Source organism: Phocoena sinus, chromosome 13 (assembly GCF_008692025.1).
Source record: "Phocoena sinus isolate mPhoSin1 chromosome 13, mPhoSin1.pri, whole genome shotgun sequence".
Taxonomy (NCBI): Eukaryota; Metazoa; Chordata; class Mammalia; order Artiodactyla; family Phocoenidae; genus Phocoena; species Phocoena sinus.
The window spans coordinates 10,177,080-10,192,517 of record NC_045775.1 but is presented as its reverse complement, the minus strand read 5'-3'; the positions used below and the strand labels follow the sequence as shown (position 1 = coordinate 10,192,517).

The window sequence follows — 15,438 nt, the reverse complement described above, 5'->3', positions numbered from 1 at the left end:
ACCCCCAGACTTTCCATCCCAAACGCTAATTTATGAAATACATGAATATGTATTTCATGTATTAACACTGTAGCAAGCACAAGATTAATTATTAGTTGATTGATACCTATAATGCCTTTTCAAAAAGTCAAACTAATGGGAACATTAATAATCAAGCATTTCAGAATATCTAAAATTATTAAGATAGAGAATTATTAAGAGAAAGTGTAAAAAGTTCTTCCAACTTCCTCTTTTGGTTATCAAGGCAACTGAGGCCCAGAGAATGGAAGTGGCTTGTGTAAGGACACAAATTACTTCTAGATCTGGGATTATGACTAGTCTCTCACCAGAATATGCGGAGTGATGCTTGACACTTTTTCAAGAGGGGGCGCTGAGTCAGAGCTCCCTGTGGCGGTTGGTGAGTGATTGACAAGGCACGTTTCTCTTCCAGCAGCAAGACTACCAATAAGTGCTCTGAATCCGCTCCTGGAACCAAAGAGCTACTATTGCCTCTTTAGTAAACGGCTGCTGAGTGATCACTAATGAGTTTACAAGGAAATTATGTCTTTAATTTATACCAAAGGATATACTACATCATTATGATAAAATCTGCCCCCTGGGTTTTAGTATAATAATCACTTTCCAGGAGAGGTCATGCATGATGGAAATAAGCATGGATGAGACAGTGGTTTAAGTGTATATCCTCATGGTGTTAGTCTGGGCAATTACTTAAATTCTCTGAGCCTCATTTTCTCCCACCAGTAAAGCCAAGGTACAATAATCAGTATGGGATAATAAAACTAACTTTTATATATGCCTACCATGAGGCATAAATTCAAATGCCTCCTTTTATTAAATCACAGATAACTATAACACAGGTGTGATTATCATCTCTATTTTGCAGATAAGAAAACTGTGGTTAGCAATCTTAGTGAAGTGTAATAAAGTGGTAATAAGCATAGGACCTGGATGCAGAATAAGTTTGAATTTGGCTTTAATACTTCCTAGCTGTTGGCTATTGAGGAAGTGACTTAACTTCTCTAGGCTACAGTTCCCTCATCTAAAAGTGGGAATAATAATAATATAAAATTCATATGTTGTTGCTTAAATGGAATAATTGTGCATCTCTCAAAACAACACCTAGAACACAGTAATTCTCAATAAATTGACTAATTGTCATTATTATTATTATGTATTGCCAAGGATCAGTGGGCCACTAAATGGCAGAGATCTAATCAGCAGGTCTGATCTGCTGGATCCCTGACTCTTACCCATGAAGTTCTGCTCCTGAAACACCTCCACTGTTTCTGTATCCAAGATTTTACGATGCTGATAGGTAGGCCATTTTCGAGGGACATTAACTCTTTCAACTTTTTACATGATACACTAGACATTTAAAACTACACCAGTTCACTAATTTATATCCTATGCTGAAAAGTAGGGATTTTTTTAACTTTGAATTTTTTCATTTAGATGTATGAAATTGGGAGGCATTCCCATACACCGTTCACCCCAAATCCCTAAACAAGGTCAACTGACAACATGTGCATTCTGATAGGGTGCACTGAGAAGGACACAGCATTGCTTCTGTGGGTTTCCTGCCAAAAATAGCATAACCTAAATGCAATCCTGAGGAAACATCAGACCAACCTGATCTGAGGGATACAGCACAAAACAACACGCAGTACTGTTTAAAAGTGCCAAACAATAAAAAAAAAAAAAAAAAAAAAAAAAAAAAAAAAGAAATACAGAGGAACTGTGCTGGATTAAAAGAGACTAATGAGACGTGACAAGTAAATACAAAGTGTGTTCCTGAATTGGATTATGATCCAGAAAAAGGATAATAATGAGATGATCTCCTCTACTCTGAACAGATTGTCTCATGTCCTCTTTCTAGTCCAGAACCTGACCCAGGAATATGTGCATTGTATCAGTGTTATTGTCCTAATTTGATATTTGGAAATTTATTATGTGTTGGAGGTTAAATATAGATTATTTTTAGGTAGATAACATTAAAACATAAAGAAGAGTCATGGGTTACAGTGTAGACAGAGGACCTGGGCTTCGGAAGCATGCAGTTGCCTGTGGTCCCTAGTTCGTGAGTAACTAGCTGTTCTGGGATTCTGTCTCCAATCTCTCAGAACAGGCTCTTTCTGCTACACTGAGTTGCAGAAAACATTCAGAGCCTATAAACACTGTATTGGTTTCCTGTGGCTGCTTTAATAAATTAACAAACATTTGGTGGCTTAAAACACCAGACATGTATTCGCTTCCAGTTCTGGATGTCGGGAGACCAAAATCAGTTTCAGTGGGATAAAGGAAAGGTGTGCACAGGGCTCTACGCCCTCCACAGGCTCCAGGAAAGAACCCCTTTCCTGGCCTTGTCCGGCTTCTAGAGCTGTCTTCCTTGCACTCCTTGGCTTATGAACCCCCCTCCTCCGTTTTCAGAGGCAGTAGCTCAGCATCACAAATCTTTCTCTTTCTCCATCATCCCTTTGCCTTCTCATTTGTTTTCACAACTCCCTCTGCCTCCCTCTTATAAGGACAGTTACATTACATATAGGACCCACTCAGATAATCCAGGATAATCTTCCCATTTCAAAATCCTTTTTTTAATTGCAGCTGCAAAGACCCCATTACCATATAAAGTATCAAACATGGGCTGCATGAACTGGGGCCTGGTTATCTTCGGGGTTCATTATTCAGCCCACCACAGACATGAAAGGACATCTCCATCTGCAATGAGTTTTAATTTTTGATTCATATAGTCAAGTTGGCATTGATCCCTATTCAGATTGAAACTGAATTTAATAATTGGGAAGCCATTAATTCCTAATCATTTCCTAGCAGGAAAATAGTATGCTCTCAGAGTCTGTGTCTAACATTAAACTTTCTAAGATTTAGGTAATCTGTTTACATGGTTTTCATGTGGGCTTTTTTGAGGGCAGGTACATGGTTTGTATTTCATGTGTCTCCAGTACGGTAGGCTGAATATTGGTCCTCAAACATAATCAGATCCTAATTCCTAAAACCCACAAAAATTACCTTCTGTGGCAAAAGGGACTTTGTTGGTGAAATTAAATTAAGGGTCTTGAGATTGGAAGATTATTCTGAATGATTAGGGTGGGCCCTAAATGCAATCTCAAATGTCCTTATAAGAGAAAGGCAGAGGGAAAATTGACACAGAAGAGCCAAAAGCAACGTGACAAGAGGAGCAGAGATTGGAGTGACATGGCCACAAGCCCAGGAACGTCAGCATTCATCAGACATTGGAAGAAGCAACGGGAAACGGATTCTCCCCTGGAGCCACCCAAGGGAGCACAGCCCTACTGACATCTTGACTTAGCTGTTTATGACTCAGTCTGGATTCCTGTATTCTGTAACTAAAAGAAAAAAAAAATTGCTGTTTTAAGCCACTAAGTTTGCGGCAATTTGTTACAGCAGAAATAGGAAACCAGTACATTCAGTAACCAGCTTAGCACCTGGCATGTATGCTTGTTGAATGTCAGAAGGGAAGAAAGGAAGGGAGGGAGGGAATGAGGGAGGGAGGAAGGAAAGAAGGAAGGAAGGATGCATTAAAGTTACAAGGAAAAACAATATTTGGGGTTTTAATCAATATTTGACCTATTTTCCTCAACCTGGGACACATTACTAGCCTCGGACTGAAAAGACTTAAGTTTTTTTTTCCCTTTAGTTAAATGTTCTCTATCTAAATCTGGGGAATTGTGTTTTTGAAACCTACATCTGGGACTGGAAGACTCCGTGACATGTTTCACATTGAGAGGAGTTCTACAGCTGAGTTAAGAACTTCTGCAAGAAGGGGTTAGGGTGAAAGCCAGCCAGGTCCTTTTCTGAGGGCGAGCTTGCAGGCCTGGTGCAATAATTGGAAAGCGGGTGGAACTGACAGGTGAAGGTGTACACTCTCACTGCCATAGGAGATCATTCATTTCTGTCTGAAGTTTTTACGCTAGAAGACATACCAGTATAGGTAGAGCCACTTACAAACTGTCCTTGTGTTTAACGGCTCTGGGGAAACAATTATCACTTGATAGATTTAGTGATAAGTGAAATATCAGATCCATATCCATGGTTTCAGAAATAATATATCCTGACCCACAATGAACTCCTTAATTTGTGGTATTCAGTGAAAACTGTAAAAGACCTAAAAGGAGTTAGAAATGTCTAAGGCAGTATGTTACTATTGGGAAGTTCGCTGAAGTGTTAAATTAAACAAAACAAGATGGAAAGGTTGAAGCAATAATCTCTTATCCTGTAGACCTTTTTCTGTTAAGTCCTATGCTAGAGTGCAAATAAAATAAATAATTTTTCCCCTGGAATTCCCATTGACTTATTGAGTTTGACAATACCCAACAACGCCTGAATGTTTGTCCAAGTGAAAAAAATCTCTTTGCTCTGTCATAGAGATAAATGAGGTCAATTCATCAAGAGACCCAACTCAATAAAATACTGATAATGTTCTGCTTGGACGCATAAACCCTTCAGTCACGAGCGCCTTGTCAGATACCCAAATTGAGGTTTTTGTTATTGCTTATAAAAAATAATCGTAAAAAATGCATTTAAATTCCGCATCCTGTAATTTCCTCAATTATTTTTCAGATTATGCTGTACTTTTCATTGCAAATTGCATTAAATCAGAGCTGGAATGAGAAAGATTGTAGAAAACTAAACAAGCAAATATACCATTGAGCTGAATCTGCTCTGTTATTTGCTGACTTTTTCCTCAAAATGTTATTCATCATTTAGATTTTAAAACATGGCTAATAAAATATGCATATACTATTTCCCCCATCTCTCAGAAAAAGATGCTGTACATTTTTTACACATGTATATTTTGCATACTATACAAATGTGGAACCATATCATGTATACTATTTACTTAATGCAGTCTTGCATTTTTTCACTCTTTCACTTTCATTTCTTTGCCTTCCTTCCTTCCTCTTTCCTCTCCCTCTCCATCCACACCAGTGCCCTTTTAGGTAAAACATGTTAATATCTATATTTTCCATTCTTGTCTCCACACCTAGATATACCAAGGCACACAATATACACACACACTACATATATATAATATGTATATTATACTATATACTTATATGTATATACACACAAATATATAAACCTAAATTTCTGTTATACACATTTTTCTTCATCTTGCTTTTCTCAATATCTAGTAAACATTCTTTCCAGTAAACAGACATAATTCTTTCTTTTTTTAATTAATGCTCCCTTTCTTTTTTTTTTTAAATTTTATTTATTTTTTGGCTGCATTGGGTCTTCGTTGCTGCATGCGGGCTTTCTCTAGTTGTGGCGAGAGGGGGCTACTCTTCATTGCAGTATGCGGGCTTCTCATTGCAGTGGCTTCTCTTGTTGCAGAGCACGGGCTCTTCAGTAGTTGTGGTGCACGGGCTCAGTGGTTGTGGCTCACCGGCTCTAGAGCGCAGGCTCAGTAGTTGTGGAGCACGGGCTTAGTTGCTCTGCAACATGTGGGATCTTCCCAGGCCAGGGATCAAACCCGTGTCCCCTGCATTGGCAGGTGGATTCTTAACCGCTGCATCACCAGGGAAGTCCCAACAGAAATAATTCTAACCCATTCTTTCTAATGGCTTTATTTCCTGGTGTTAACACACCACAATTTGTATAACAAATTCTTCATTGATGGGCATTTTTCCTTATACATTTCTACATGCATAAAAATGCAAGAAAGCCCTTGGTACATAGATCTTTGCTTACTGGTCTTTTGGTTTCTATAAGATACCTTTCAAGGAATACAGTATTGCTGGATCAAAGAGTATATGCATGTTAGATTTCAATAGCATCTTTAAGATAGCTTAATAAAAAAAGATGTGACAATATGTATTTACACCAACAGGTGTTAGAGTAGTATTTTCACTATACTCCCAACAAAAATAAATATTGTAGTTGCTGTAAATGTTTCCATTTTGATGGGTGTAAGTGGCAGTACTTCGTTATTAGTTAATTTTTATTGCACCACCATATAACTACTTTTTACATCTGACCTTGTTGCATTTCTGGAAATTATGATCCCTCAATAAATTTAGCAAAAGACGCAATTATAGAGAGAAAAAGAGAAGCAATTCTATGCAGTAGGTATATGTGCGGATGTGAGTGGGCGCTCTTCTTCTGTTGAGATGTCCACCGTCTTGCTGTCTGGAAAGACACATGGGCAGTGAGGGAACACGAATTACCAGTGAGCCTTGTACCATTTCATCTTGCCGGTTGGTTGGTTATTTAATGTTTGCAAATCTTCCAGGAATCTGGAACTCACTTTACTTGAGGCAGTTCAGCTGAGACAACTCTATTAGAAATCCATGTCTCTGAAGAGTCATTACTCTACTCATTGATCTTCAATTGTTTTCTTGAAGCTACACAGAAGAAAACAAAACTGAATAGGAGTTCATTTAAATATCATATTTGATGGCTGTTAGCATTTGTTCAGAATTGTTTTCTTCTCTATGTATCTTCATTTATTTCAACTGCTTCTCAGAAAACAGTAAAGTCCTCTCACCACAGGCACTTTAGTTTCCTGTCACATCTGTTTTCCTTGGCAAACATATAAGTTATTACAAGATATTAAGAGGGAAAAATAACAATACAAACATCATATTGTTATTGAATTGGTTGACAGGACCCGTGGCAATGTCCTAGCCAGGCGAGGCCCCCTGTCTCAGCCAGGGACGTTCTTTTTTTTTTTCTTTTTTTAATTGATATATAGTTGATTTACAATGCTGTGTTAATTTCTGCTGTACAGTAAAGTTACTCAGTTATACATTTGTGCAGCCAATAACAAAACCGATACTGAAACTGGAACTGTACAAGTTTTATTCAATGGCCAAAGGAGAAGCAGGAACCTAATTCACAAATCAACTTCTCAACCCAATTCTAGCAGAGCCACCAAATCTATACGAGGGAGGGTCGAGGTAAAAGGGAGGGAGTTGGAAAGAGTAGGAGGAATATTCATGAGGTATCTGAGAACACGGGTGTGGTTTGGACCTGGAATTGTTGCATCTCTCCTTTTCAGTCCTTGCATGGGCTTTTCTGGTTGTTGTCATAGCAACTGTCAAGGGGCTGGTAGGTGTATCATTTAGCTAATGTATTACAATGAGTGTATAATGAGGCTCAAGGTCCGCTGGAAGTCAGATCTTCTGCCATCTTGGGCCTAGTTGGTTCTCATTCATTTTTTCTCTTTGAGCTCCTTCCTGAAACTTAGGTAAGAGTAATTATTTTCTATTCCAGGGAGGGGCAGGGGTATGATTCTGGGGCAACAGCATTGGTAACAATAGGATTCTGCTGTAAAGAGTCCTTACTGGAATACTGGCCTGTATTAAAATAATACGTCACCTGCTCTGTTTCTAGATGTGAGGAACATGGAAACAGTCTCCCTGCATGTTACACATGGAGATTCCTGGGCTCTACCGGCCAACAAGAGAAAACAGAGCTTACAGACACTAGGCTCAAAATCTGCCTTAGAAAGCAGCTTCCCCGGGGTAATCTTCACACTCTAAGAGTCGAGCCAGTGCTTTAAAACCTTTATCTTTTTCCTAACATCTGGGCTGATTAGGAAGTCACTTAGTTGTCAGTTACAAAGAAGAAAGGTGCTAATTACCTCTTTGAAACCTCTGAGTGACTCTGAGTTTGACTTTTCTTCTTTTCAGTCTGAGAAGACTGCATGTTTCCTTCCTGGAACCTAAACCCCTTGAGTGCTTTACTCCTGCTGTGAGAGTTAAAATAAAGGTTTCTTTGAACCTTAACTGACTCTCTCCCACTCTTCTCATATGAAAATTTCTTTACTTTGCAAACTGGCTTCTTCAAAGTGTCAGTTTTTCTTCAGAAAATTTGATGTTCAGTAACCAAATTACAAGAACAAACAAAATCATAACGGTTTTGTCGTAAAAGAAAATGCCAAATGGTTTCCTTCTAAAGATGAATGAATCTCAATTCAACATGAAGATAGGCAAAAATATGGTTCCCATGTTCTTTCCATTACATACACTGTATGATTTTAGAACTTGAGAAAAAAATAATCTTGTCCAGTATCATTCCAGTTTTGATTCCTTTGAATATTAAATCTTTGGATACCTAAAGCACCCTTTAAAATTATCGATGCTCCCTGAGTCCCTAACAGCTAATATCTTAGTCATCATTTGAAAAGTTTCTCAGAATTAAACATGAAATTGAGGTTTTAGTGGAAACAATGCCAAGCAGATGGGGGGTGGACCAGGAAATCGGGAGGTTTCAAGGACATCATTTACCTACAGACTAGTTTGCAGTGGAGAGGACTTTGAGCTCAGAGCTGGGACACGTGAGCTCCAATGGTGCAACCAAGTTCTGTAGACATATAGACAAGTGATGTGTCCCTTGTTTTCTTTTTTTAAATTGTGGTAACAAGAGATAATAGGAGACCTGCTCTCTTAACATTTTTTAAAGTGTACAGCACAGTTTTGTTAGCTGAAAACACAACGTTGTACAGTAGATCTCTAGAATTTATTCTTCTCACATAGCTGAAATTTTAGACCCATCAAATGATGGCAATTTCCCATTTCTCTCTCTGCCTTGACCGTGGCTACCACCCTTCTATTTTCTGCTTCTGTAATTCTGACTACTTTAGATACCTCAAGAAAATGTGGCATATCTATATCTATAGATAGATAGATTAAGATACATAGACATAATGGAATATTATTCAGCCATAAAGAAGAAGGAAATCCTGCCATATGCAACAACATAGATAAACCTTGGGAACCTTATGCTAAGTGAAATAAGCCAATCACAGAAGGACAAATACTGCATGATTTCACTTACACAATGTGTGCTTTCTGAGTTTCAACTTTCTCTTCTGTAAAATGCAATAGTAATTCCTTTCCACTACAAGCTATTGCTATGATGAAACAAGTAAATATTAAGAAGTGAAAGAGTAACATTTTTTCACTTGAATCTGGACCTCAAGGGGCCAATTATACTCACCCCCCCAACACAGGTATGTAGACTGATGAACTCCATAGTCTCATTATAAGAACTTGGGCAACTCTTAAAGCACTATCAAAATATTAAAAGAACAAGAAGACTGTGCTAATTAAACATTTATTTAACTTTGAACAGCTGGTTCAATGAGGTTGGCAGGGTTCTAAAGAAGCAGATCCTGCGATGAGGGTTTAGGTACAAGTGGTTTGTTTTTTTATTTATTTTTCTTTTTTGCGGTACGTGGGCCTCTCACTGTTGTGGCCTCTCCCATTGCGGAACACAGGCTCCGGATGCGCAGGCTCAGTGGCCATGGCTCACGGACCCAGCTGCTCCGCGGCATGTGGGATCCTCCCGGACCGGGGCACGAACCCGCGTCCCCTGCATCGGCAGGCGGATTCCCAACCACTGCGCCACCAGGGAAGGCCGGTGCAAGTGGTTTTTAAGAAACTATTCCCTGGGGAAACAAGTAAGGAGGTGAGAGAAGAGCAGGGAGGGGAGACATCAAGCAAGGTTGCGATTTCAGGTATAGTCCCAGCAATAGCATAGGAAGCCCTGGAAGATATTATACCTTCAAAATGTATTCACCCTGACGGCAAGGCAGCTGGGCTTTCATACTACTAGATCAGTCTGTCACTGGATAGGCTAGAGGAGGCCTAGTGGGGAACATATAAACTCCTGGCACTTTTGTGAGTAAGGATGAAGCAAGAGGCACCGTGAGTCAAAGGTGGTCCCCTATAGAAAACTGCAGGCCCTGCCAGTAGAAGCAAATCATGCGGGAGGTGAGGGGATTGGTATCCAGAATGAGAAAATGCATATGAGGGGATCTGAGCAGGGCATGAAGAGTATCTCCTTAGTTTACAAATGCCAAGACTGAGGCTAAGAGATATCAAGCAGTTGTCCAAGCTCACACCACATATGAATGGCAGACTTGATTGTCCAGCCCAAGACTCCCACCTCAGTGTTCCTTCCACATCACCAGGATGCTGACGAGTCTGTTATACTGTGAGTCCTGATATCATTATACACACCCTGCATCCTGAACTGGTTTTTTATTCATGTCTGAGAAAATGTCCTACCCTGGTACAAATTGATATGTACCCACCACAGCAACAGCACATTTTTTGTGAGGCTATTAATAATGTAAGAAGCAGTTGCTGCTAGAAGATCTCCTGCTAACACTGCAGTGAGTGGAAATGCTGTCCTTATTCTTAATAAAAGGAAGGGAGAATGAGACATGCTTCCTTGAATGTAAGAATTTTAGAGAAATAGGTATTTTTAAAATGCGTGCAAGGGTCCATATTTGTTGTGCATTTCCTCAGCATCCATAAATACAGACCAAAATAATGACACTGAAAGCAAGAAAGGGAATCCCAGCATGATGGATACGAACACGTAGCATAATAATCTTGCTGCTTGGAGAATAATTTTGCTGCCTCACATTGAAAAAAAAAAATACAATGTACCCATCTGGCTCAGAAATAAAAACTTTGGAGTTTGTCCCTTGTGATATCACTAAATAATAAGTAACTTACACCGGTCTAAAATGGGGGAAAGTACATTGTCAAAGGCTTTGGAGATTTTTTTAAGTGTCCGTGAGAACCCACACAGGAGCTACTGTTATAACATGGCCGTGGAGAAGTTGCCTTCAGAAGGATGGCTACCCCACTCACTGCCTCCTCCTGATGTGCCCAGCAAAGGTTTGGGTTCTTCTCCATTCAGGCAAAATGATAATTACTTAATTAACAGTGACAAATAATCATCACTCTGTATCCTGGAGTCCATCCCCAAATATAATTATAAGACTCTCAATCAGAAGAAAGTCAGCTGACAAACATGGGCCAGTTTCCAATAGAGGGTGACGTGATCACTCTGCCCTTCCTTTACCTCCTTTTCCTTTGTCCTTGGCTAATCAGCAGCAGAGGAAAGTGACAAATGGCTCTCCACAAAGCTTCAAAAGATTCATAAAACCAAGAGGCGTTAGATCTACCTTCTTTCACCCCAGAAAACACCAGAATCAATAGATGGAGAGAAAAGAGAAAAGAGAGAGGCTGTTTTAAGCTCTGTACTACTACACTCAACAATTAAGAACCGTTCAATTACAAAATGGAAGTCCTATTCCCAAGACAGATCAACGTATTCTGTGCGACGTGCCTTATATTGCCTTATATAACATTGCTCAACAATTCTGTAAGTTTTATATTATGTCCTCTTTACATAACAGTAAAAAACAAATAGCTTGTAAAAAATGACAGCCAAGATTCTTGGGCATTAAACTTCTAAATCCTGTCCTGAAGCCCCATCTCCCCACCCCCAAAACATACATACACCCAGATCTTGAGACTATGGCCCCTGCTGTGAGATTACCGTCCTAAAGAGAAGACTGCTAGAAAGAAGTAATAAGGAAAGTGGGATTATGCAAGGTGAACTAAGTGTCTCCACGGCAAGTTTCAGGTGAAAAATAAGGGAATTTTTGTCCATACCCGAGCAGGGACTTACTCTTGCGAGGAAACAACCGGTTATAGGAGGATGTGGGCATGAAGCAGGAAGTTACTAGGCAAACATCCTAATAGACTGTCCCCTTAGAGGTTCTTTTTTTTTTTTTTTTTATGAACAATTAACATTGAGTTCTCAGCTTGCTCTGCAGAGGCGCTGTCTGCATCTTTCATATTTAGACGGACAGTTTCCTTTATCTGACACCAGGTCCCTGGCCACATCCAAGCAAACAAGGCATTCTTCTACAGAGCTGAATCAGAGCCTCTCATCTTTAGTCCACTTTATGTCCTCTTCCTCACACCCACCCCACAGAAGCCACGTGGTTAAGCAGAAGGATAGTCAAGAATGTTTTTATCAACTCCAAGCCCTAATTCATATTCTCCCAAATCTCCACTCCACCCTCTCACACCCCCACCCCACCCCCACCCCCAGGATTTCACTGAGACGTCTCCCAACAAGGGCAGGGGCTTCTGCCTCTCCAGCCCACACCCAAGCCACCTCCGGACCCCTGGCTGCAAAAGCAGGGAGGGCCGGGAGCCAGCACAGGACCCAGGGGGGCAACGTCTCAGTATCTGGCAGAGCCCCGGGCAGCATTATTCAAGTTGGCCGCTGCGGACCAACACAGAAGAAAAAGAAAACACTGTCAAGTAGGAAGGGAAAGAGCCCTAAGTTCCACCCCAGTCTCTACCCCATCACTCTTCCACACTTAACAATCAGGGCTACCTGGCACATGTCTCAATCTTATTCAGCGAGTTGTTTAAAAAAAGAGAGAGAGAGAAAATTTCAGTCTTTTCCTATCTTCAAAACAAAATGTTCTCTTTTTGGAGATGCCCATGAAAACAAAAACAGAAAAAAAAATTATTTAGACAAGATCAAAATAACTGGAGGTTTTCAGGGGTGTAAACTTCCTGGCTCAGAGCAGGCTTGGTCTCAGAGGCATGGTCAGAGCCACTTGCAGCAGCGGAGACGGACTGGAAGCACACAGTGATCAGGTGGTAACTTCCCGGAGGTCAGGGCCAGACAGCACACATGTTCTTCTGAGTGGACTTAATGATCTAGGTTTAATCAGAGCAATTTGGATTTGGATTTTGAAATGACCCTTCTTTGCCATGGAAACTATGCACTTCACGCTGTGGAAACAGGTGGCATATAGAGAGGGTAGCTTTTGCTTCTTTGATTTCTTAGCCTTGAAGATGACCAGGTGGAGAAAGAGGCCAAAAGTTTTTCTGATTTCCCTATTTCTTCTATTCCTTCCTAAAAACCAGACTCGCTGTGGCCTCGGTCTTGAGGAGTCATACTGACCGATAGAGAAGACAGCTCAGACAGAAAAGAAAAGAGTACAAAATGTGAGAAGGTTGGAGATGAAAACGTACAAAATTATATATATATTTACATATATAATAAACACGACATATCTGTGTACAACATGTCTGGGAGAGTTGAGGAAACTATACAAGGATGTGCAACACTTTCCCCTTTCCCCATGGATTTTAGACTAAGGAAGACAGCATGGGGAAATGGAGCAAGAAACACAAAAATTATATACAATTATAGGTGACAGCCAAGGAGTTTGGGGGCCAGGGAATCACGGGATCCTGCTCTCTCCATTCCCTCCTCACCAACTTTTTCCTATCCAGTTGGAATGATGGCCTGAAAAGTGAATGGCTGGTCAGGAAAGAAGTGGAGGCATCCCCAACCCCCTACATGTGCATCAGCAAGTTCATCAGTTGTTCTCATTGCGCCAGAGGTGTGGCGTATCAGAACTGGTGAGCTGAGAGGGCGAGAGAGGATTATAAAATCTTCCTCTCTTGAACGGCTAGCTAGTTCCCACCCTGCCCTCTCTGTGATCTAGCAGGCTGCATTCAGTGACATTCAAGCCAACAACTGATAACTAGATTGACAACGCTGGCCATCTGCAGCCCCTTTTCTCCACCTGGTTCACGAGCAGCACTCTGCTTCTCAGAGCACAGGAGCTGGGTTACTGAGCTCTAGGAGGGCAGAGATGTCTCAGTGCTTCTTCCCTTTCTCCCTAACCACCTTCCCCAGCTTCCTCCAAGGTGAGTCATCTCCTGAGAACCTGCTGCCCCAGCCCTGCTGTAGCACTAAGCCCTGGTGGCTCGCTCAGTTCATCCCTTTTCTTCTTGTCTCCCTAACAATACGCCTGGCAGCTGATAACATCTGAAATGTGGGGCTCCACATGTGCATGACTGAGCATGTTTCTCCAGGCCCGCAGCTTTTTAGCAGCAAGGGCCCAGATTGTAGGAAAGCAGGTGAGGGCAGAGGCAAGAGCTTTGCTAGCTTAGAATTTTTTTTCTTGACCCTCAAGACCCTCATGATCCTGATGAGCCCCTCTCGCCTGAATCTATAACCCCCAAACCTCAACTTCTCTCCGCATGTAGTCTTCAAATAGTTTCCCTCTGTAGGCTCACCTATGGGCCTTCCTCACTTTTGGCTTTACAATGAACAGCACAGTTTTTTTCAGGATTTTAGAATCAGAATCAATCTCATCTATATTCAACTCTGTTTTACAGATGAGGAAATAGAAATCCGGAGAGGTTAAATGACTTGACCAAGGTTACACGTCCGTTCTGCCTAGACTGAGTGGAGCTAGAACCCAGATATATTGACTCCTAACCCAGTGTTCTTTCCACTATCCCATGATACTTTCAAAAAGCAACATGCTGGAAGAGAGAGAGAAGGTGCCCATTTTATGTGAATTATATCCTCCAATCTTTATGTTATTTAAGAGCCAGGGCAAACTGTAAAAGACACTGACTGAGTAAAGGAGGTTAAGTGGGCACTATAGTTTTAGGCAAGGAAATCAGTTTTTCTTTTTGAGGCTTCTCTAAACCAGTCATAATGGAAACATGAAGCAGTAGCAGCCCAAGGGACAAAACACTTAAAGCACAGGAAACGGATCCCATTCAATCTACCTTTCCCAACCATGTCAGGTTAGCCTTGGGATGTTAAACCTGTCATATTATTCCCAAGGCCTAGGCTAACCAATTTGGGGATATTCTCTTCCAAAAAGGAGAAATCACATCTCCCCAGTTTCTTGTATAAAAGAAAAAGAGAGTTTGCAGCATTATCCAATCCTAGTCTCCCATTTCTGACCCCCTACCTGGGCCACATGAGGGTGTGAAAATCTCTATTTATCCAAAGAAATGAACTCAGAGCCTCTCTTCAGCCCACATTACCTTCTCAGCAGCCCCCCAGGAGAATCACAGTCATTTCTGGCTAGCAAGTTGAGAAGATATAACTAGGTGCCCATTCCATCCCTGTCTATGATATATAAAAGTCCAGTGGGTGAGGAAGGGAAGCAGAAGGGGGCCCCAGTTACCTCGCAAGCTTGCTGGTGATGAGCGAGGACTTTCGCTGGGGCAGATCCTGTGGGTTGGGGACGTGGTCACGCGTCACCAGGTTCTTGTCTTGTCCTGTACTTGGTAGCTGCTTATTCTTCATCTTGGCTTTGGGCATGTCGTAGTCTCCTGAGTCAAAGTACTTTTGCCCTCTCTGGAGTCTTTTCATGAGGAAGTCGGAGCCTCCAAGCTTTTGTCCTAGGCTTAGACATTTGGCCTTTAACTTTGTCTCCTTGGCTCTCTCAGGGAGCGTACCTTCTTTCTCCTGTGTGTCCTGCTTCTCCTTTACCGGTCTCCTCCCCAGGGTTCTCCTCCTCTTGTTTCTGGGACATGGTGGGATTGGGACTGTGGAGTGAGGGGACCCAAGAAGTCAACCGGAGAAGGGAAGGGGGAGGGGAAACGGGACAACCTGCACTGCTTCTTCGCCTCCTGTCGCTAGGGCTGCTCAGTCCCTTCAGAGGTGCTTTGTTTACACTTCAGAACGTTTAAAACTGATCAAGAAATAAATTGATCAAGTGCTTTAAGTGTCTTATATCACAGCTCTGAAACAAACGAGGCCAGTGACACAAACAGGAGAGCAAGTTTACCCGATTTTTCCTGTCCACGC

General features: G+C 41.3%; 1 protein-coding gene across 1 annotated transcript in view; it reads right to left on the bottom strand.

Moving 5' to 3' along the window:
- Positions 1-15,163, bottom strand: part of LOC116764620 (alpha-endosulfine-like) — a 30,692-nt gene extending 15,529 nt beyond the window's left edge. Inside the window, 2 exon segments of the mRNA XM_032653374.1 lie at positions 14,813-15,117; positions 15,119-15,163. Coding sequence (XP_032509265.1) covers positions 14,813-15,117; positions 15,119-15,163 — 350 coding nt within the window.
- Positions 15,164-15,438: the final 275 nt, after the last annotated feature.